This window comes from Aegilops tauschii, chromosome 5 (assembly GCF_002575655.3).
Source record: "Aegilops tauschii subsp. strangulata cultivar AL8/78 chromosome 5, Aet v6.0, whole genome shotgun sequence".
Taxonomy (NCBI): domain Eukaryota; kingdom Viridiplantae; phylum Streptophyta; class Magnoliopsida; order Poales; family Poaceae; genus Aegilops; species Aegilops tauschii.
The window spans coordinates 188,487,261-188,510,435 of record NC_053039.3 but is presented as its reverse complement, the minus strand read 5'-3'; the positions used below and the strand labels follow the sequence as shown (position 1 = coordinate 188,510,435).

The window sequence follows — 23,175 nt, the reverse complement described above, 5'->3', positions numbered from 1 at the left end:
ATCGGATCTAGAAGGTCCAACAAAAATCAGGGTCATTGACGCGCCGAAATTGACAGCGTTGGTGCACTCGTCTGCCAAATTCTCCGAACTCTTTATTGGATCCGTAATCATTCAGGTACAGCACTCATCTTCTTCTCCGTCTTCTTGAAATTCATTTTTTTAAATTTCTTCTTGATGTATTTCCGACCGTCTTCCAGAAAATGATTCCCACAAGCTTGACCCAGTCTATGCGCACAGTGAAGATCTTGGCAATAAAATCTATCGGCCCCAATCTGGATCAAGTTGTTAGATTCCTTACATGCTTTCCGTGCACGGAGAAGCTACTCGTCGAGGTGAAACTTCTTTCCTATTAGTAAACAGTAATCACAACGTAGCTCAAATTTTTCATAATTTTCCCAAATTACGATGACAAGTGTAGTGTTCAAAACTGCATCTACGCACTGCACCGAAAGAAATGTTTTTAGTATTTTTTCTCACATGATCACCTGCATCGTTTTTGTTGTTGTACTACTATAGTAGCCTAGGCTAGTCATAGTGGAAAGTAACTTAGACTACTCCAGTAACTCTATGGTTACCCTAAGAGCAAGTACTACCTCTGTCCTGGTTTACTCTTCCTATTTTGTAGTATCAAAATTTGACCATAGATTTAACTGACAAAATGTTAATGCATGTCACTAAGAACTATATCGTTGGATTCGTATTTGAACATAATTTCAAATGGTGTAATTTTTAGTGACATGCATTGGCATTTTCTTACATAAATATATGGTCAAAATTTTATACTAAATAAGAGGTAGTACAAAAGTGGGCTATAACGGCCCTCCACTATGTAGGCCAAAACACGCACCAAATTCACTTGTGATGCATTTGGCATCGATGCCCCTCCATTGCTCACCTGGTGCCCCAATCTGGATCACCTACTTTGCTCCGGTGCCAAATTAACTCACGCAATGAAAAAACACTTGCGTGGGAGAGAGAGAAGACTAAGGCAATAAAAAACACTTGTTTGGGAGAGTGAGAGGCTGGTGTAGTTGGTTTGATTGATTTGTTTATACATGTGGGTCTGTGTGCACAACGGTGCCAACTCTCTCACATCGCGAGAGCGGTGCCAAAATCTTTTGATTTGACATCAATGCGAATTATGTGGCATACTTTTGTGAAATATGGCATCGGCCACATAGTGGAAGGCAACAAATGCCCAAGCTCTTCACGTACTCCTAGGTAAATGAGAGGAAAGAGAGAGAGAGAGAGAGAGAGAGAGAGAGAGAGAAAATATCACTAGCCAGCCAACCCTATCGTACGAGCGAATGATATTGGTACCTCTTGATGACACGACAATCTTATACAGCCAACTGCTCTAATATGTTCTCTTCTTTTGCAGATAAAAAAGACCCGAAAGTGAAAAATGTGCTGCACTATAACAATCTCATCGAATGCCTTGATCTCCATCTTACAAAAATTGATTTGATCGACTACCGAGGCAGCACATTTGAGATTAAATTGGCCAGGTTCTTTGTTCTAGAGGCATGTGTGCTCAAGGTAATGAGGTTTGGCGTTCTCTGGCACAACAATGAATGGCATGCTGATCACCGCAAGCGTCTAAGCCTAAATGACAAAGTCTCCACAGCACCTTAATTTGTTTTTGAAACATCAAGTGGCCAGAGACTCGAAAACTTATTTGCCCATTAGTGACTTGTCAGGGTGGTGGATTTTAGTTTGTACGATAATGCTGCATCCACCTAAAGTAACGAAAGTTCTTACGTAAACTTCCTAGTAATTCCCTCTTCATAGGTGCAGCATTACTCCTAACATTTGTAATATCAGTTTGAAACTTGTAATATTGCCGTGTCCTATTCCTGCGTTTTCAAAATCCTGCGAATCAAACAGGTCCTGAGTTGGTGATGATGTTGTGCCTGCCATCTTTCACCAATAGCCGTCGGATCTAGATCTGATGCATACAAACCAAACTTCTACAATTTTGCAAAAAGATGCCCGCACTTGTTTCCTATTTACAAACAACTCCTTGTCTCTCACAATCAACCTTATCTCCTCCCCACCACATCTAGAAGGCCATGGAAAAATCTGGCGCGATGGCCGCTGCCGGCGCCGTCCACCCCCCAATCTTGGTGTTCCGTACAATGCACGGGCATCTACGCACGGGAAATTATGTCAAACACGGCTAGTTGTAAGCAGGCTAGGTCTACAGCCATGATGATAGTGACTGCAGATGGTCGGCTGACTATGGTATGCCGAACACGGCGCCTATACTCATGTGTCATCTCCCGCGTAGGGTCTTGTCACTTCACTGTGAGGAGCAGCACGTAATAATTTGACCAACGGGTAGTACAGTGCTACTACATTGGTAGTAGTACTACTACTACTAGTACTAGCACCATCGTCTGGATTTAGTAGTACTACCACGTCCATCTGGATTTAGTATTTGACTAGCAATATCTAGTAATGCATGTCACAAAAAAATGTATTACTCCCTCTGTAAATAAATACATGGTGTATTGTTTTATTCCTATCGGCGAGATAACTTAATGTCTTTTTGCTACTTAATAGGATTACATGCAATGAACTAATCACTGCATGTGATGTTTGGCAGTCTCAAGTCATTGAAAGCATGCACGGGCATGGAGGGGGACGCAGCTTCATTGACTTACTGCACTGCCTTTGGGTGTATGACACGTGGGCCCAACGGGTGGCTGGCCAACCTGTCATACAGCCAAAGGCAGGTGCAGTAGAGGGGCGAGGAGTAGATGGCCAACACGCACATGAATTCAACGCAGTCTGCACTTCTCATATAAAGGCTCTCGCCAGTCCAATCTACAAAATCCTACGCACCTACGCACCCAAGGGCAAGGGTGATCACTCCAATCGCAATATCAGTTGACAAGAAGCTAGACCCATGGAGGCAATGAGCGTGAGCATCAGCCGGCTATGCCAGATGGTCCACGACGCCGGCCTGCGGCCCGACACCGAGGAACGTTTCCAGGTAGTGCTTGTGGCCGCCAGGGCGAGGGACCGCTTGGACGACAGCTTCGTCTCCTTGTGCGACGAGGTCCTCGTCAGCTTCCTCGACAAGTTCACCGTCGTCAAGAAGCTCGCAGACGACCTTGACGTACGCCTCCAGCCCACGCGTCAGGCTCTGCGATGCCTGCCACCCTCAACGCCCTCTATGGTGACAACCTCTTCGACGCACTGGTGGCCCTGCGACTGCCCACCATCGCGCCGGAGAATGTCCACCTGGAGGTCGCGCTCGCCGCGCAGCGCCTGGCGCAGCAAGACACCATCGACATAATCACCCACGTCTACGCGCAAATCATCCACAAGGACTACTACATGCAAGAGGAGGATGATAGGACGCTGGCCTTCTTGGACCGTAGGGCAACCTTGGACGGCATTGTTCAGAAGCACGTTGAGCTTGCTGCCAACGCCGCTGCTCCTCACACGTCGGTTGGTGACCCGGTGCACTAGGGCGTGAGGATGTCGTTGGTGGATCCGTATGTATCTTTATCCTTCCGTCAAATCAATGTAGTAGTATATGGTACTACTAGTAATTATCTTACCTTTTGCATCAACTTCATAATTTTCCTGCGTACTCCATGCATGAACCGCGTTGGAACCGAACTTCTCATTACTCTAGGGAAAATCGTTATTTCTATCTATCGGTTGCGCCATGGAGGAGAACCAAATTTTACAAGTTACAAGTTCAGAAGGAAAAGCCTGCCATGTTCGCGTCGCACCCCCACATGGTTGGTCCGGCACGCCGCTCAAGGGGGAATGCGTGCTGTGTTGCATTTTCACTTACAAGTGGGACCACAGTTGAGCAAACCGACTATCGGCAAACCCCCACCCCGCCCACCGCGCGATGGCTGAGAAAACAGGAGGGAGAAGAGATGGCTATAGCATGGACTCCAAGAAAATTGGTGTCGGATGGGACTCGTGTGGGTGGCGTGTGCCGTACTGCTAGACATGAATGCTAGTTATGGCCCATGCCACCCCACTATATCGAGGTGCTAGTTACATAGAATAAATTTCCTGGAGTGCGTGCTCAACCCTCCTCTATCTCTCTTCTCAGCCAGCCAGCAGACGTGCGGAGCCCATTGTCTGTTTTCTCATATGCGGCCCCACATGTCAGTGAAAACGCAAGAGGACCCACTAAACCTGCACATCTTTCACCTCGACGTGCTGGTGATGAAAAACAAATCCAATAAAGATCTTCGGTGGCTGCTTTTGGAGTTACTCAAGAGTAGGAAGATTCTATTTACAGTTTAACCCAAGATGCACATCACGTGGCTTCAACTACCACTCTATTTTCTTGCATGACACGACCTGGATGCTGGACGTCCCACGTGTCGGCAAAAGGAGGAAGAACTCGACCAAATCTTCGGTTGTGCTCTCGGATTAGACTAGTTGTGCTAACTTAAAATTTTATTGTGTAGAATGGATGCAAGTTTTGGTATTGGGAAGAAGAGTACAACGATATATTGATAGAGCGCAATTTAGTAGATGTTCCAACACTTTTAGCTAGCATAGAGGCTAGAGATGAGACTAGTGCACTTGTTGATAGAATAGAGGCTAGACACATCTACTTCTTTACACTCGAAGAAGAAAGAAGCACGCAAGATCGAGCCTCCACAGATCAACAATTAATGCATCGAGAAGGCACTAATCCAACTTACAGGAGCAGTTATGGAAGTTGGATATCTTCTAAAATGTATTCTTGTGGTTCTTGTTTCCTTTGGTCTTGCTTTTCTAGTCAAAATTTTGGTGATGTATTTCCATGTACCCAAAAATCAATGATGAAAAAAAGATATGTGTTTGTAAAGAAAAATGTACGTGGCCGGGATGCGGTCGCGCGTTCGGCACACGACCACCGCATCCGAGAAATGGCCCGGACACGACCCCATTGCCCTACCCAAACGGACAGAATCCGGGCAAAACGGAGGTCCGTTTGGGGTCGTGCGTTGGAGTTGGCCTTACAAGTGGGACCGCAGTTGAGGAAACCGACTATCGGCAAACCCCCACCTTGCCCGCCGCGCGATGGCTGAGTTAGAGAAACGACGAGGTTGAAGAGATTGCTGTAGCATGGACTCCAAGAAATATGGTGTCAGATGGAAGTCGTGCTGGTGGCATGTGCTGTACTCCTGGACGTGAATGCTTGTTCTGGCCCATGCCACCCTACTACTCCTACTACTTATAGTAGTAGTATTGAGGATTCGAGGTGCTGGTTACGTACAGCGAACACATTAACATATGCCCACCTCACACTGTGGCCAAATTTCCTTGAGTCTGTGCTAGGTTAAAAAGTGTTCTTTGTGAGGATGGGTGGCTGGTCTCTAGTTTAAAACTTGTTGTATTACGTACGTAGACGTAGAGATAGTGTAGCATGTGAAGCTAGTACAAATAGTGTACTATTGTTGATTGGCCTCATCCGATAACCTGTTGCAATGCACGTACAATTATGTATTCGGAAATATTTTTTTGCCTCGTCGCAGCACCCACTCAGAGAAGCGACTCGAAAGCCATTCATAAATTTAGTAAGTTTATCACAGGCATATCATTTTATTACATACAACAGGTCATCAACCCACAACGACAATGAGGATACATTATAAATACTAAAGTTTTCATCACACAACAAATAACAAGCAATGAAATGAACTTCAACTCAACCAATCCTCGGCGTTGGAAATGCTTGCTTTGAACCACAAGCGATTCTCTGGGAAGAGCCAGCTACTGTCAATCTCGAGGCCAACGCAGGACTGATCATCCAGGCTGAAGCGGCCTACTATATCACGGCCAGGGTAGGGAACCACCGCAATGTCCGACGTATAGATACAATTGCTTCTCATAAATGGTAGTAACATTGTGTCAACAACAGTTGGATCGCCTTTCACCATCATTGGATAGTTTTGTCCAAGGAAGAGCGAGTTTGCTCCATGACTATCAACACTGTACCAGGGAGAAGGTGTTGGCGCTAGCACACTAGTATCCATCCCGAATACCATGCAACGGGTGTTGGAATAGGTCCGGAGAGTGCGACCATGGGAGACAACACCTGCTCCCTCAGTAGTAACATCAGCAGTGGGCTGTATACAGACAAGAAGGGGTGATCCATCGGAAGTTGCCAGGCGCCACTGAGTATATGGGCCCTCCTCGTCCTCATGCTCGTGATCATCACCATCTTCATCTCCCCCTTGGTTATAAAATTTTTCATGTATAGGTGGTGGAATGTTCACATGACCTTGGAAACACAAGAAGAAGGTTAATTAGTAGAGAAGGGAAACTTGCTAACTCGCATGCATGTGGACGAAACAATTATAATTACGGTGGAAGACAAATGTACCGAAACTACGAGGATCCCATGCAAAAACAGTGCCACGAGTGGTGGCAGCAAACACAAGACCCTCGTATTCAATTGCATCACAGTACACATCCGTGTATAGAAACTGATTTTTGAGCAATATCGATCCAGTCAAACCACGAAGGACGGCAACAAGCTTGTCGAAGGTAGCAACAACTTGATAGTTCTTGTAATTCCAAGAGTGGTTGGGAACTCGAGAAATTGCTATCTTCCGTAGACGACAGTCACCATGATCATATTTCAACGGACGTAGATCATCTGTGTGCTCAACCTCAGGGCACTCGGAGATTTTTGGAAGTGGAATCCGCTGACGAGTGTACACATTCACAAGTTCCCACTCACAATTGTACCCAATATAAACAACCCAATCTCCATTTGCACCAGCCCAGGCCTTACCCTGAAGCGATGGCATCTTAACATCACACGTATCGTTATCAAGCGACATCAACTTGCACAAGGCGAGGCCTCCGTCGTCCGCGCCCATGCGAAGAGGCTTATAATGAAGAAGATAAGGGAGATCAAACCGCTCCTGGACCCTTGGGTTCCTTGTAATGATTTTATTAGTTGAGTCGAGAATGTTCTTGAACAAACCTGCTATGCTAGCCGAGGTGATGACGTCGCACCAATCAATCAGTTCCCCCACCACGTCATCTTTCAGATCGGGGCAAGAATAATGGGGTCGTTTCCGGCTTGTTCCCTCCATGGAGAAGACGATCGAACAATGGCAGAAGGAAGGGTGAAGGCAAATGGATGAGGGAGGAAGAGCGTGCGACAGCAGTTCCAAATCGAGAGGGAAAGGCGAAGAGTCAGTGGACGGTTGCCAGTTTGCCACGATACACGAAGAGGCGCCCCGGCCTACACATCCTTTCGGAAATTGTACAAAAGGACTCGTCGTCTTCTCACTGACATGTTGGAACGGGACCACATGTCAACGAAACATGGTGTGTAATTTCTCGTGCAAAATGCGATCTGGCCGCGTTGGCCCGAGGTGCCGCATTAGTTATCGACCTTTATTTTTTAACATACAATTTGAGTGGATAGCTCCTGTGGTCATCACACGTGAGCGGATATATAGGTGGGCTAGGTGGGCAGGCGGCAACAATCCAAGTGCTAAAAGAGTTGATCTCGAAAAAAGAGTTGATCCAATGCTTGGTTTTGTTTGGATTTTCCAACTATGACCATTGGATAGAGTGAATCAATGGCTTACATTCAAAGTTATTCTCATACTATAGAATGGTATAGGAATGTGGAGAGATTTGGTTGATTTTATATCGCTGAATAATATAAAAATATTACCAGTGCGGACGCTCCACCCCGAGGTTTGTAGCTCCTTCTCGGTCGTCGGGTATCTATGTTCTTCCACTCTTTCCTTTAAGACATGAGCTTTGTTCATCCTGTTGACGACACGCGGGACATCTATATGCCTCCATTTTACAAAATCGTACTATATGCCTCCATGACACGCGGGACATCTAGCATCAAGGTGGCGTGTCATGCAAGAAAATGGAGATATGCAGTGCGTAAGTGAGTCATGCACTTCGATGGCACCTAGTACTACGCAATATTTTTTCTCCTCGATGGCACGTGAATAGTGCACATACTCAATGACAGAGCACGAGATGGTAGCCATGGACATGGCCGGCCCTTTTTGAAGAGAGTACTAATAAATACATAACTTTGATGTGTCCCGTCAACTCGCAGAACGACGAGAAGCTTGCTTACTACGCCTTCTCCCTCGCCAACGCGTGCGCGGTGGCTCGCAGCACGAGGAGAAACTTTTGCTTACAAGCGGTGGACATGCAGCAGTTCATTTGGTGTCAGATTGCCAGAAGTAGTACAGTACCATCATTATTGTTCGACTTCCGGAAGAGGAGAAGAGCCAAGCGCAAGGTCACCTACTAACCTAGTACAGTACTACTACAGCCAAAGCTGGTCCACCTTTTTATAGCATGGTTAATTAATATAGGCGGCTCTTGCAGCGGCACATCATTTAGAGCAAGTACTCTCTTCGTAGGATCAAAGGAAGTGAAACAAAAGTTGGAGTGGATGCTAGATTGCCAATTAAAACATGATTACATAGAAAAAATCCTATATCATTCTATCCTATGAATCAAATGACCAATGTAGGAAAATTATGAGGGGGGTCTCTCCAACAGTGTTCCTCGGCTCGCACCTAGCATCACGGTGGTCGAACTTGGAGTCATTCATCTGGTACACGTGGCATCTCAGATCTGGTACTCCAAATTTAGGTTGGCTCTATGTGATGTGGCAACTTCATATACTAACCGGATGCTGGCTATACTACTACGGTACTCACACTCCAAGAAGTGACTCGAAAACCATTCATAAATTGAGTCTATGACACACATTTGCAAATGTACCATTCATTACATACAACAAGTCATCAACACACAACGACAACGATGATACATATTGGATTAGATTATTTCCAACAAAACATTCCCGTAAATACTGAAGTTTTCATCACACAACAAATAACAAGCAATGAAATGAACTTCAACTCAACCAATCCTTGGTGTTCGAAATGCTTGCTTTGAACCATAGGTGCTCTGGGAAGGGCCAGCTATTGTCAATATCGAGAGCACCGCGGGACTGATCATCCAGGCTGAAGCGGCATATATCAGGAGCAGGGTAGGGAACCACTGCAATGTCCGAGGTATAGATACAGTTGCTTCTCATAAATGGTAGTAACACTGTGTCAACAACAGCTGGATCACCTTTAACCATCATTGGATAGTTTGGTCCAAGGAAGAGCAAGTTTGCTCCAAGACTACCAATACTGTACCAGGGAGAAGGTGTTGGATCTAGCACACTAGTATCCATCCCGAATACCCTGCAACGGGTGTTGGAATAGGTCCGGAGAGGGCGACCATGGCAGACAACACCTGCTACCTCAGTAGTAACAATCACAGTGCACTCTATACAGACAAGAAGAGGTTATCCATCGGAATTAGTTGCCAGGCGCCACTGAGTATATAAGTTCTGCTCGTCCTCATGCTCGTGATCATCACCATCGTCATCTCCCCCTTGGTTATAAAAATTTTCAAGTATAGGTGGTGGAATCTTCACAGGACCATGGAAACACAAGAAGAAGGTTAATTAGTAAAGGGAAACTTGCTAACCCGCATGCATGTGGCTGAAACAGTTATAATTATGGTGGAAGACAAACATACCGAAACTACGAGGATCCCATGCAAAAACAGTGCCACGAGTGGTGGCAGCAAACACAAGATCCTCGTATTCAATTGCGTCACAGTACTCATCCATGTACAGAAACTGATTTTTGAGCAATATCCATGGACGAACCGTGGAATCAGTAACGACGGCAACAAGCTTGTCGAAGATAGCAACAACTTGATAGTTCTCATAATTCCAAGAGCGGTTGGGAACTCGAGAAATTGCTATCTTCCGTAGACGACAGTCACCATGATTGTATTTGAACGTACGTTGATCATCTGTGTGCTATACCTCAGGGCACTCGGAGATTTTTGGAAGTGGAATCCGCTGACGAGTGTACACATTCACAAGTTCCCACTCACAATTGTACCCAATATAAACAACCCAATCTCCATTTGCGCCAGCCCAGGCCTTACCCTGAAGTGATGGCATCTTGACATCACACGTATCGTTATCAAGCGGCATCAACTTGCACAAGGCAAGGCCTCCATCGTCCGCGCCCATGCGAACAGGCTTATAGCGAAGAAGATAAGGGAGATCAAACCGCTCCTGGACCCTTGGGTTCCTTGTAATGATGTTATTAGTTGAGTCGAGAATGTTCTTGGACGAACCTGCCATGCTAGCCGAGGTGATGACGTCGCACCGATCAATGAGTTCCCCCACCACGTCATCTTTCAGATCAGGGCAAGAATAACGGGGTCGTTTCCGGCTTGTTCCCTCCATGGAGAAGACGATCGAACAATGGTAGAAGGAAGGGTGAAGGCAAATGGAGGAGGGATGAAGAGTGTGCGACAGCAGTTCCAAATCGAGAGGGAAAGGCGAAGAGTCAGTGTACGGTTGCTAGTTTGCCACGGTACACGAAGAAGCGCCCCGGCCTACACGTCCTTTCAGAAATTGTACAAAAGGACTCGTCGTCGTCTGACTGACATGTTGGAACGGGACCACATGTCAACGAAACATGGTGTGTAATTTCTCGTGCAAAATGTGATCTGGACGCGTTGGCCCGAGGTGCCGCATTAGTTATCGACCTTTATTTTTTAATGGCGTGTCGTTCAGTTTTGAAGCACGACTAACTGGTACTGTTTGCAGAGAAAATATAAACTACTCTACCACTACTCCACCTCTAGTACTAGTAGTATAAAAAAGATATATAGGCTGGAGCTTCAGAGCTTTCTTGCTAAGGGCTGCCCATTTGCTTCTCACACTATCACCCTCTCTCCAGATCTAAAAAAGACGACCTCTCTCTCCCTCCTCACGGGTGGTCATAGATCCGCCATGGAAGAAAAGGACGTGCAACGTTGACGCACTCGTCGTCGGCGAGCGAGGTCACGCACTGACGACAAGGCTGTCCTCTCAGACCTAGCGCCCGCGTGGGATAGCCTCCGTCCCGAAGCTCGCTGCCGTAGTGCGTGCGGAGGACGACGACCATGAGCGAAGCCACTTCCCGCCGACCCTCAGGTATGCTACCTCTTTTCGAACCATACCCTTGTTCTATTGCCCCATCTGCCACGTCGCTGCATGTGGATCTTTTTCCACTCCACCATCTTCCCAATTTGCTATCCTCTGCTCTGCTGGTCACGCAGACGAAAACCTTAATTTGCACTATTAAAGGAAACCCTACTACATGCAGACTAATCCATGTCTGGGTTGAATAAGGAAAGGAAGGGAGACTGTACTGTCCAAGAGAGTAGGCATCGGACCCGCATCTAGGTTTCAAAGGGGAAAATCAGTAGCTAAGGAACGAGTCTCGTGTCTCTTGGTTGAAGAAGGGTAGAAAGGCATGTCAACGCAATAGAGAATGACCAGGTCGATGAGTTTGTTGTCCTCACATAGGAAAAAGGTGGCTAAACAGAACAAAAATGGGACGTAATCCACATATGCTGCCTGGATATTTGTTGCTCTGGGCAACCATACCTCCCTCACCACTCTATGCGTCCGTGGAGGTACATCGTATTGGTGCGCCCACTGTCCGTATGGGCCTCCCATGCTCTTATTGTAACTTCTTTGCTATTAGTATAACACCAGCAGTCAAGTCAAGCAATGCTACTGCTAAAGTGATGCTAGATTTAACTAATGCCGCACTCAGTCTAATGCCACCGATAAATTTAAGCAATGCCATTTAATGTCACTGGATTATTTCAGGGTTAGCTGTTGATTGTGGATGTATTAAAGATTTTTCAGCTAAGGCATTCTAATGCTGTTGCACAGCCAGTATACCAACGATGAAACTTGTTACTACCTTCAGATTTTTGCACTGTTAATGCTTATAGATTACATACCTCACTTTCATGAGATAAGTTAATTTTTTTGTACAGTGTCACCAAAATGCCAAGGCGCTGATGTCATTTTATTTTGGTTAAACTGCACAAAAAATTATGAAGACAAGAGGAAATGTCAAGAGTGGGCACCTCCTCCTCCGGCTGTTCTCTTGATTCGTTCAATCAAGTTTTTATGTTTGATCGATTATCAAGATTGGGATAGCAATTTTTAAGGTCCCCCCGAGTTCGAAATGATAATTACCTTGGAGGTACATGGTTTGCAATTTTTTTATACTGTCATTAGTTAATAATGCTAGTTACCTTCAGACTTTTGTATTTGGTTTAATGATCATGCACAGCTAGTATACCAATGTTGAAACGTGTTACCTTTACATTTTGTATTGTTAATTCTTATAGAAATCTTCAAGTGCTAGAGTTTATTGAAATCTGTTCAGTAAAACCATTGTACTGTACCCTGTAATAAAATAACTACTCTACTGTTGCACTAGCCACTGAATTAGTGTATATTTGCAGTATTCGAAATTTTGAATGGTGTTGCATTAGCGTACAGACATAAATAAAGTGTGGCAAGCTTTCCCAGATATGTGCTCAAGAAAACTACTACCTGTTTTTCTAAATACTAGACGTTTGGGTACTTTAAATTGAACCGCAAAAACATCTTATATTAAGGAACAGAGGGTGTAGAGTTCACTCAAATTATCCCGGTAAAGCTAGTCACACCTTTGTTAAAATTAATGTTCATTATGTTATCGGAGGAGGTCTGTAAGTTTGTCTCTAATGCCTGTCGACTACATACCTGACATCATGATGTAATGTTAAGTCATTTCCTTTTGTACAGTTTCACTGAATTGTCAAGGCGGTGATGGCATTTTATTTTAGTTGAACTGCACAAAATATGCTTAAAAGAAGAGGAAAGGTCAGGAATCGATCATTCTTTCAGAAAGAACTATATATGCCTTTCTGACACCAGCCGTTGTTGCCTTATTTATTCCTTCAAACAGGTGGTTAGAAACAGTCTTGCTACCTTTTCCCATTAAGAAATTGGAATGCTTATATTTGTGAGTCTATGCTTCAGCTAGTGCCACTTTTATAGTAATCACACTTTCAATATATATGCAAACAGGGATACTCGATTTTAGTGGAACTGCACAAAAAGTCCAACTGGTTCAACATTGGGAGCATGTTTTCTTCCAAACCTTTATATCCAATTGGTGGCACTATGAGCTGTTCATTATGAAGTTACATGGTTTTCTACTATCTTGCTACTCTTTTTGTACTGTCATTAGATAGTAATACTAGTGGTTTGCATGTGAATTTATTGGCAGGGTGGACCTACATTGGAGGTGCAGGACATGATTCAATGATTGGATGATCAATTTTGGTTGTATCGATTTCATCTCTTCCATCACTACGAACATGGATATCCTTGGTCTGATGAAGAATAGGCGCTATATTTCTGCTCTGAACCAGCAAATCAATTCAGTATGAAATTGTCCAGGGCAAAACATGACTGTATCAAATTGTCTAGTGCAAAACATGACAGATGCTAAGCGGAAGAGACATGTTTAAACCGAAAATACAAGGTGGGGTATATGTTTACTAGCTGCTTGATATTTGTGCAGACAGAGATGTCTGCCCGTTGCTATTTGGCAAACACACAAAGTGACCGCAATTTTGGTTGAACTGCACAAGAGGATAGTATAGTCACTGCATGCAGTGCCATTTGAAAATAGACACAGAAAGATTGGATAGCCACTTCATGGACTACATAAAAGTAGTACTGTACTATTTATTGGCCAACACTAGGTGCATCATTGCTTTGGTCTGATTATACAATGGGCATCATTTTGCCTAAGTTAAAGTTTGTATTCCGAAAATAGTCTTGCCGTGTGATTGAGAGAAGACCAAATCATATTGCAGTGGATGTTCCTCCATCATGTGCTGTTCATTCTCATGGTTCCAGCTATTGGTGGAACCACTTACGTTTGCAAGAGGAATTGTAGACTTCACAAACAAATTAGTCTTTCAGTCTATACTGAATGTGCCAAGAGAAGCATCCATGTTAGTAGGCAGAACAGATGTTTTTTCTAGATCTTTGCTTTTGGAGCCACATATTTGTATATGATCTGTGAATCATTGAGATGCATTAACATGTTGATCTTATGTATGGGAATCGTACTAGTTGGTTTTAGTTGTGGCTGATCTTTGCTTTTGGAGCTACATATTTGTATATGATCTGTGAATCATTGAGATGCATTAACAGTTCCATATATCTATTCGCTCAGTGTTTATAAGTTACTGATCGATCACTAGCTAGCCTACTAATGCGCTCCCGACAGTATTAGTTGCGACGCAAGATCCGAAGTGGCAGTTTTTTGAACAAAAATGCCTACCTCTGAAGAAACTAACAAGCTGCTCTGAAGAAAATGCCATGCGAATCTGAAGAAACTGCCAGCAAAAACATTCGCAAATGCCTTATCTCCCAGCTAAAGTTCATCAACTAATGCCCTCGGTTGTGACTTCTTGCATGCTGCTCCGCGTACTAGCTGCGAGCGATTTTGAGTGCATGCATGCAGCCGGCCGTAATTAAGGCAGCTAACTGATGCGAAAAAGATGCGCTTTAATTGTTGCGGGCCTTTTAAATCCGTGGAATCATTATTGACAAGAAGGGAGATGATTCGAGTGCACTCGTTTGACCGTCATGCCGGCGTGCGACCCAGCACAGACGGGACGGGATGGCATAGTCAGAATTTCAGTTTCTCTAGTTTTCCACGGCAAGCTGGCACGCTAAGCCATGCCTGCTTAATTATGCATTGAATTCCGATGACCATCGCGCTACCTTCCGCCTATAAGTACTGTGTCCCGGCCTTCTATGGTGGCACCGTGACCCAACTCGCCCTATCCTCATAAGCCCCCACTGGCCCGACATCGCTCGCTACTTATCCTCGCTCTCGCCACGTTCGCCATGCCCCCGCCCGTCCGCGACAGGCGAGGCCGGAGGCGGTCACCGTCGGAACTAGTGTACGGGTTTTCACCGGAAGGAAGACGGAGGGAGGAGGCATTCTATCAGTCTTTAGATGGCAATGCGGAGATCGAGGACTTGTTGGAGCGCGACCGCCTGGCGGAGGAGCAGGAGTTGTTGGAGCGCGACCACTTGGCGGAGGAGCAGCGTATCGCCGATTTGCGCCGCCAGCGGGACATGGAGCAGCAGCGCACCGACGCTCTGAGTCGCGAGCAGAGCGCCTGCAACTGGGCTGACTACATGGAGGCCGGCGCCCGGCAAATAGCCTTGAAGGCTATCGGGCACGCACGCATTCGCGACGCCGATTTTTACTACCAGCTCGTTAAGTGGGTTTCCCGCTTAGAAGCCGAAGCTTTGGTGGACCACGCCGGCATGGAAAGGGCCAACGCGCGCGAGCAACGCGCCTTATCACACCTCTGGCAAGTCCGAGGCGAGGCAGAAGACGCCGGTGCCAGCATTTAGCGTGTACCGCAGATGGCGGCCGGCATCGTCTAGTTAGCTAAGAGTAAGTTAGTACTTGTACGCTACTAGAGTATTAGTGGGAGTAGATAGTTAACTTGGCTATGATGGTTGTCAACGCGGAAGTTCAGTACTCTATATGTGGATCAGACATGTTACTTTGCTCTGAATGTTGAACTTTCTGTTTCAACGTATGGAATGGGCTGTTATTTTTTTAAATGGGTTGTATTTGTCCTCCACGGGTTTAGAGGCTGACTTGTGGGCCTACCAAGTTGACGCGTACACAATCAGGAGATGATTGTATGTGGAGAGGATGACAGAAGGGACCCGCCAAGGTCATGGCATTATGCAAGCAAGTGCCTCCTTATTTCAAGCCAATAAAAAAATGGCTCCTCCAAATGGATTTCTGACATCTGGGTCCCATGCCATTGTCAACGTAGTAAATAAACGAGAGAATTGCACAACGAGCGGCTGACACCAGGGACCCAGCAGCTCGACCAGTTATTTTTGTTTTGGGTTAATTTGATAAATGCCACTCCAAATCTGGTGTTTCTGAGAAATGCCACTGCAATTTCCAAACTTTGAAAAATGCCATTTCATGCCATTTCCAATGCCATTTTTCTAAGTCTAGAGTGGCGTTTTTCAAAGTTTGCAAATTGCAGTGGCGTTTTCCAAAGTTTGGAAAAATTGCAGTGGCATTTTTCAAAGTTTGGAAATTGCAGTGGCATTTTTATGAATCGCCATAATTGGAGTGGCATTTATCTAATTTGTTTTGAGACGGAAGCAGGGTGTCAACTGGGCTGTGCGGGGCACTCTGGCCTGTCTAGACAGCCTTCTCTTTTATGTTTCCCACAGACCAACCCAGTAGTTTTTTTTCTTTCTGAAAATGGCAAGCCCAGTTTTTTTGTGATTTGCCAAGTAAGTCGCTTTGTCAAGAATGTTGGGTTGCAAATCTTTCCAAGACGAGGAGAGCTTCATTCGGCTGGCCGAGAAAATGGCCTATCAGTAATGAGAAATGGGCTGTACATTTTTAAAACACATCAAACCGGCAATTAGTTTCAAATTTCTTTTTTTCATTTAGAGATTTTAAATTGCATTAATTTTTATGCGTGGACAATTTGTTGGATTTTATATTGATATACATTTATTTTTAAAATCAGTTTGAATGTGACTGGAAATTTCGGGATTAAAAACAGTTCGGACCGCACCGAAATATGCAAAATTTTGTATAATTTTTTAACCGTGGCCACAATATGGGCTACAATGCTAACAAAAAGAATATGGGCTCCAAAAAAACCTTAAGAATTAGCAAATGGGCTATAAATTATTAGAAATAATGGCAGATGGGATGTATGATGTTGTCCACAGATTTGAGGCTTTCCTAAAAAAAGGTTGACGCACAAGCAGTGACTGTTGGATGTCCATCCAAAGGCCGTCGTGCTTCTTCAATCTCTGCTCTTCCTGCTCCAGCCGCTCAAACAAGCGCCAGCAGGACTGCCTGCTCCCTGCTCCCCGCGGCCGGCTGTGCTGTCACGCAGGCCTCACCGCCCCACCATACTCCCATCACTGGCCTAGCCATCCCTCTACTCACCCACACATGCTGTTATTCTCCATCGACGGCAGACGAACCAGTAAACCCTCGTACAGTCGTACTCCCCTCCACGTGGGAAACAACTGCCGAGTCTTCCCTGCCTCCGTGTCATTCCCATCCTAGGACTCGTCGTCGTCCACCGCCCTGGTGCTCTCGGCGCGGCCTGGTCAACGTGGTCAACGACCGACATGCATCTGAAGTGGACTGTACGTGGAAAGGATGACAGCTGGGTCCACGGCCGCACCTAAGGAAATGCCTCCTTATTACGCGCAAAATACTGATTCCTCCACCTGACATCTGGGACCCACCGAAAGGGCCTCTGTATTTCACGAAAAAAAGTTACCGCCGCTGATAGCTCGGACCCACCAGCTATATCTTCGCACGCAAGGAAGTGCCTCCTTATTACGCACAAAAAAATGAATAATCCCCCTGCTAGCTGGGACCCAGTATAGTGGCAGGCTGACTTGTGGGCCTACTAAGTTGAGGGGGACGGAGAGCTTTGTCAACTTAGTCAATATGCACGATTCTAGCTCCAGTGACCGTACAATGTCCATCCAATGGCCGTCGTGCTTCTTCAACCTCTGATCTTCTTGCTCCAGCCGCCCAAACTAGCGCCGGTCGTGCCTCGTGCTCCTGCCTCCCGTGGCCGGCTGCGATGCGACGGAGGCCTCACCACCCCCTACTACTCCCACCGCTGGCCAGGCCATCCTTCTACTCACCAACTCCCCCTGTTATTCTGCGGTGACGGCAGCCTCACACCGCATCGAACCCGTGAACCCTCATACTCCTCTACGCGTGGGCATCCACTGCCGCGTCTTCCCCGGTCCCGCGTCGTCCCCTTCCTAGGCCTCGCCGTCGCCCACTACCCTGGTGCTCTCGATGCGGCGTGGTCAACATGGTCAAGGAACGACTTCCATCGGAAGAGTACTGTACGTGGAGAGCCTGACAGCTGGGTCCACGGCAGCCGCAAGGAAGTGCCTCCTTATTACGCGGAAAATAATTATTCCTCCACCTGACAGCAGAGACCCACCGGACGGGCCACCGTATTTGGCGAAAAAACGTTTCCCCCTGACTGCTGGGACCAACCGGACGGGCCACCGTATTTCGTGTAAAAAACGTTCCCCCCCCACTGTCAGCTCGAACCCACTGGAAGTGCCTCCTTATTACGCACAAAAAAATGAATACTCCCCCTGCTAGTTGGGACCCACCTTGGTGGGTGGCTGATTTGTGGGCCTACTAAGTTGACGGGGACGAAGTGCTTTGTCAACTTAGTCAATATGAATGATTCTAGCTCCAGTGACCGTACGATGTCCATCCAACGGCCGTAGTGCTTCTTCAACCTCTGGTCTTCTTGCTCCAGCTGCCCAAAGCAGCGCCGGTCGTGCCGCATGCTCCTGCCTCCCGTGGCCGGCTGTACTGCCAGGGAGGCCTCACCGCCCCTACTATTCCCACCGCTGGCCAAGCCCTGCGGCGACGGCAGCCTCACACCGCAGTCGAACCAGTGAACCCTCGTACTCCTCTCCGCGCGGGCTTCCGCTGCCACGTCTTCCCCAGCTACACGTCGTCCCCTTCCTAGGCCTCGCCGTCGTCCACCGCCCTAGTGCTCTCGGAGTGGCGTGGTCAACGTGGTCAAGGAACGACTTCCATCGGAAGAGTACTATACGTGGAGAGGCTGACAGCTGGGTCCACGGCTGCAGCAAGGAAGTGCCTCCTTATTACGCGTAAAATAATTATTCCTCCACCTGACAGCGAGGACCCACCGGACGGGCCACCGTATTTCACAAAAACAACATTTCCCCCTGACTGCTGGGACCCACCAGCTACATCTTTGCACGCAAGGAACTGCGTCCGGGCAAAAAAAAACAATTCGCCCCTGACTGTTGGGAACCAGCAGCTACATCTTCGCACGCAAGGAAGTGCCTGACAGTCGGGACCCACCTGGTCGAAGCGTACGTAGCGCTGTCATTCTGGTCGCGAACGTGTACGTACATACTGGTCAATGTAGAGGCGCGCACGTGTCGTAGTAGAGGCGCGCACGTAGCATGTACACGTACATACAGCGGCCAGTGTGCAAGAAAGAAAATACGGCCACATACGTACATATGGGCAGGGTCTCGAACGCCTACTCGCGCATACGTACGGCCAGGGCTCGTGTACATGGCTGGGTCGGAACGGAGAAACTGCGTCGTAGTCGTGTTCATGGGGAGCCAGCCGGCTGGGTCGGAACGGAATGCGTCGTCGTGTTCATCGGGAGGGCTTGGACGGAACAGCCGACGGAAACGAGGCCTCGCGTACCGCAGAATGGAGGAAACGGCCTTATGTTCGACCGGCCATGGTCGATACTGGATCCTGTTCATCGGGAGGGGTTTGGCATACCGCAAAATGGAGGAAACGGACCTCCTACGGTCGAAACGGGGGTCCTGTTGATTGGGAGGGGTGTGGCGTACCGCAAACGGAGGAAACGGACTTGTGTTGGAGTGCTACGGTCGAAACGGGGGTCCTATTCATCGGGAGGGGTGTGGCGTACCGCAAAACAGGACTCCACGGGATACTGTTCATCTCCACCATCGACCCCCTCCAGCCTCCACGGGCTACTGTTCATCCACCGTCGACCTCCTCCAGCCTTGTAACGCCCCGGATCCGATGCGCCAGGTGTCTGCCAGTTATTCGCCGTCCTTGCCTTGTCATTTGCTTGCGTGTTGTATTTTGCCATGTCATCATCTGCATTGCATCTGCATGTTTTTCAAAACTTGCATCCGTCCGGGTCCTCCCAGTTCTCTCCGTTGTCCGTTCTGAGCACAGACACACTCGCACACACCCCGGCACCTCCGAAATATTATTTTATAAGTGGCACAAAAATGTTCTCGGAATGGGTTGAAAGTTGGCGTGCGGTCTTATTATAGTGTAGGTAGACCGCCTGTCAAGTTTCTTCGGTTTCGGAGTCCATTTGATGCCCCAACGGATAACTATAGCGGCAGTATAGCCGGTCTATCGTCGGACGTTTCCGGTCTCCGGAAACAGTTGCCGGGCTGCACTCCCTCCCTCTCATCTCAGCCCAAGCCTATCTCTCACAGCCCACTAGCCCACCTACCTACCCCCTCCGCTCTGGACCATCCAATGGCGATCGAACAGCCCCGAAACGGAGCAAAACCCCCTCCGCTAGCCCCTTTCCTTTTATAAACACCCCCTTCTTCCCCACTTGGAACCCTAGCCCTGGCCTCCTCAATTTCCGCGCCTTCCAACCTCCAGCCGCCTCCCCACGCCTCGTTTTCCGCGCCTGGCCACTCCACCGCCGCCACTTGTCACGGCCAGCCACAAAGCGCCGCCGCCAGTTCATCCGCGCCGCCACCCGCAGCAAACCGCAGGGCGCCACGCGTCCTCCCGCGACCCCGCAGCCCTCTCCTCCGCCGCCGACCCGCCCAGGCCCGCGGGGGGCCCCCCGAAGCCCGTCAGGGCCCGAACCCCGCGCTTCGCCGCCCGAACCCAAGCGCCTCCTGCTACGGGCGCTCGAGCGCCTCTCCGCCGCCTCGCTGCCCCGCCGTGCTGGCGTCCCCCCTCGTCGGCCGGAGCCCGCCGGATCCCAGGTCACCGCCCCCCGCCGTCTCCTCTTTCCTCCCCGTCGCACCTTCTCCCTCTCACACGCGGCCATGCCGCCGCCGTTTTCTCGCAGGAACCGCGGCCGGAGCTCCTCGTCGCCGGGAACCGCGTCCCCGACGTCCGCCGTTCGCCGGACTCGGCGTCCCCGCCCCGGATCTGCCTCCTCCGCCGCCTCCCACACCGATCCCCGGCCTCTCTTCGTCCCCGCCTCGTCCCGCGCTCGCCGGAGCGGCGCAAGGATCCGCCGCCGCCCTCGTCCCGCTCGCCGTTGACCGGCGCCATCGCGTGGGCCTCGACCTGACCAAGGCCCAGCCCAGCAGCCATAGGCCCAAGTGGCCCAACGTGAGCCCCCCATCCCCTATCCAGCGCATGTGCGATTTATATCTAAGTCGCGTTCGTCCCGTTTTTTTACTAAGTCCCTAAAAGTCCATTACATGTGTGCACCTTCATCATGGCATAACATCATGTGTGCTGCTTCGTTTTGTGTGTGTAATATATCGAAATGTTCGTCATGAGATGCTCTTCATTTTGTTCCATTGTGCCATGCTTGTTTGAGGTCATGTTGATGCCCTAATAATTGTTGCAAGAGTGCTATATGCTGTTAACTGTTGTCTGTTTACAGAACTTGGTGATTTGTCTTTTTCATTGCATTTTGTGTGTGCATCCTATGAGCATGAGCTCTACATGTGTTTCGAACTACTTCATGCCATCTTTACTGGGGTGCTTGACTTGTATTTTTGTGAAATATGTGGTGACTAGCACAAGCATGCAAAGTAGCCTCCGTGATTCTGCTGATTTCTGTGAGTCATTTCTGCCAAGTCCGAATCTGTTATATTTTGTTGCCATGTAAACCTGCTGTCACCATGAGTTCTGTGCATAATCTGGAGATGTTCACTAAGGATGTTTTGTTATACATGTTATGCTCTATCCATACATGCCCTTTTTTGCATTTATAGCCTGCTGTATCTTGTTGTAATCTTGCTCTCAATTTGCTAAATAATGTTGGTATCAGCCTGTTAACATGTAGTTCAGTTTTGCCATGTGTTTTTACTAGTGATCGATGCACCCTATGACTATGCTATTGCATTGTTTAGCTTCATATTTATGTCATATTACTATTGGTTACCTTGTCATGCCATGTATTGCCCTGTGGTGAGTGGTTCAAGCTCACGAACAGGCCTACTTATCGTTGTTTCTGCCATGAACTGTTATTTTCACCAAGTTTGGATCTGTCGTATAACTTGCTATGTTTACATGGGTGCCATCATATCTTCTGTGCCTTTTTAGCTGATGTTCAGTAAGGGACTTTTGTTCTATGAAATTAGTACATTCATTCGATGCCTTTATTTTCTATGATCTTTTCCAGTATCATGTTGTTTGATAGCTCTAAACTTAGCAACCTGATGTTATTTCTGCCATGTCGAGTAATTTATGCTATGTCTGTGAATCGGTTATTATTTGCAATCTTGCCATGTGCTTTGGAGCATGCTCTAGTGATTTCTGGAGATAGCTCAGGGTTCATGTTTTGTCATGCTTTACCTGTACATCATGTCCATGCCTTTTGTTTTCATGTTGAGGTGCTGTAGCATGTTGTTTTGATGCTTGCAAGATGCATAGTTGCTGTTTTGAACAAATTGTTGTTATATCTTGTTTGAAGTGTATGTGTTGCACCGTTGCTCCGTTTTGAGCATGCTCTATATGAAACTTGCTTAGTATTGCATGTAGTTTCAGGTTACCTTGTTGCATACTTGTTTTGAGGTGTTTGCGTGATGTTTGAATGCATTTTGCATCAATGCCATGTTTAACTTGTTTTGCTCATATCTTCTAGGCCGTAGCTCCGAACTAAATGAACTTTATGTGTAACTTGACTAGAATTTCGTGTAGATCATCTTGGTGCATCTTAACTTTCTGTTTAACAACTTGAACATAAGGTTTATTCAGATCTGGATCAATTTCGAAATTTGCATCTGAGGACTTACCGGATTTGTTATATGTTGTTTCCAGCCTCTTCTAAACTTGCTTTGATGTGTTGCTCTTGTATGCATCATCTCTTGCCATGAGTAGCTTCATGTAGCCTTGTCATGCATCATACCTGGTTGAGTATCATGTCTTGTTTATGTGTGGTGTGTTTACCATGTTGTGTGCTTCTTCTCGATAGTTCCCGTTTCGTTGCGATCGTGAGGATTCGTTCGTCTTCGCTTGGTTCGTCTTCGTGGCTTCATCTTCTTCATGGATTCATTCTTCTTCCAAGCGGGATTTCAGGCAAGATGACCGTCACCTTGGATCTCATTACTATCATGGCTATGCCAGTTGCTTCGTTCTATCACTATGCTGCGCTACCTACCACTTGCTTATCAAGCCTCCCAAATTGCCATGAACCTCTAACCTTTGTCACCCTTCCTAGCACACCGTTGTTTGGCTATGTTACCGCTTTTGCTCAGCCCCTCTTATAGCGTTGCTAGTTGCAGGTGAAGAGGAAGATTGCTCCTTGTTGGTTTATGTTATGTTGGGATATCACAATATCTCTTATTTAATTAATACATTTATATACTTGGTAAAGGGTGGAAGGCTCGGCCTTATGCCTGGTGTTTTGTTCCACTCTTGCCGCCCTAGTTTCCGTCATACTGGTGTTATGTTCCTTGATTTTGCGTCCCTT

The 23,175-nt window shown here is 47.2% G+C and overlaps 1 protein-coding gene across 1 annotated transcript in view; it reads right to left on the bottom strand.

The window, feature by feature from the left end:
• LOC141022673 (uncharacterized) overlaps nt 1–20,801 on the bottom strand; it is a 43,972-nt gene extending 23,171 nt beyond the window's left edge. The window contains exon 1 of the mRNA XM_073498935.1: nt 20,562–20,801. Coding sequence (XP_073355036.1) covers nt 20,562–20,801 — 240 coding nt within the window. The remainder of the gene's footprint in view (nt 1–20,561) is intronic.
• Nucleotides 20,802–23,175: the final 2,374 nt, after the last annotated feature.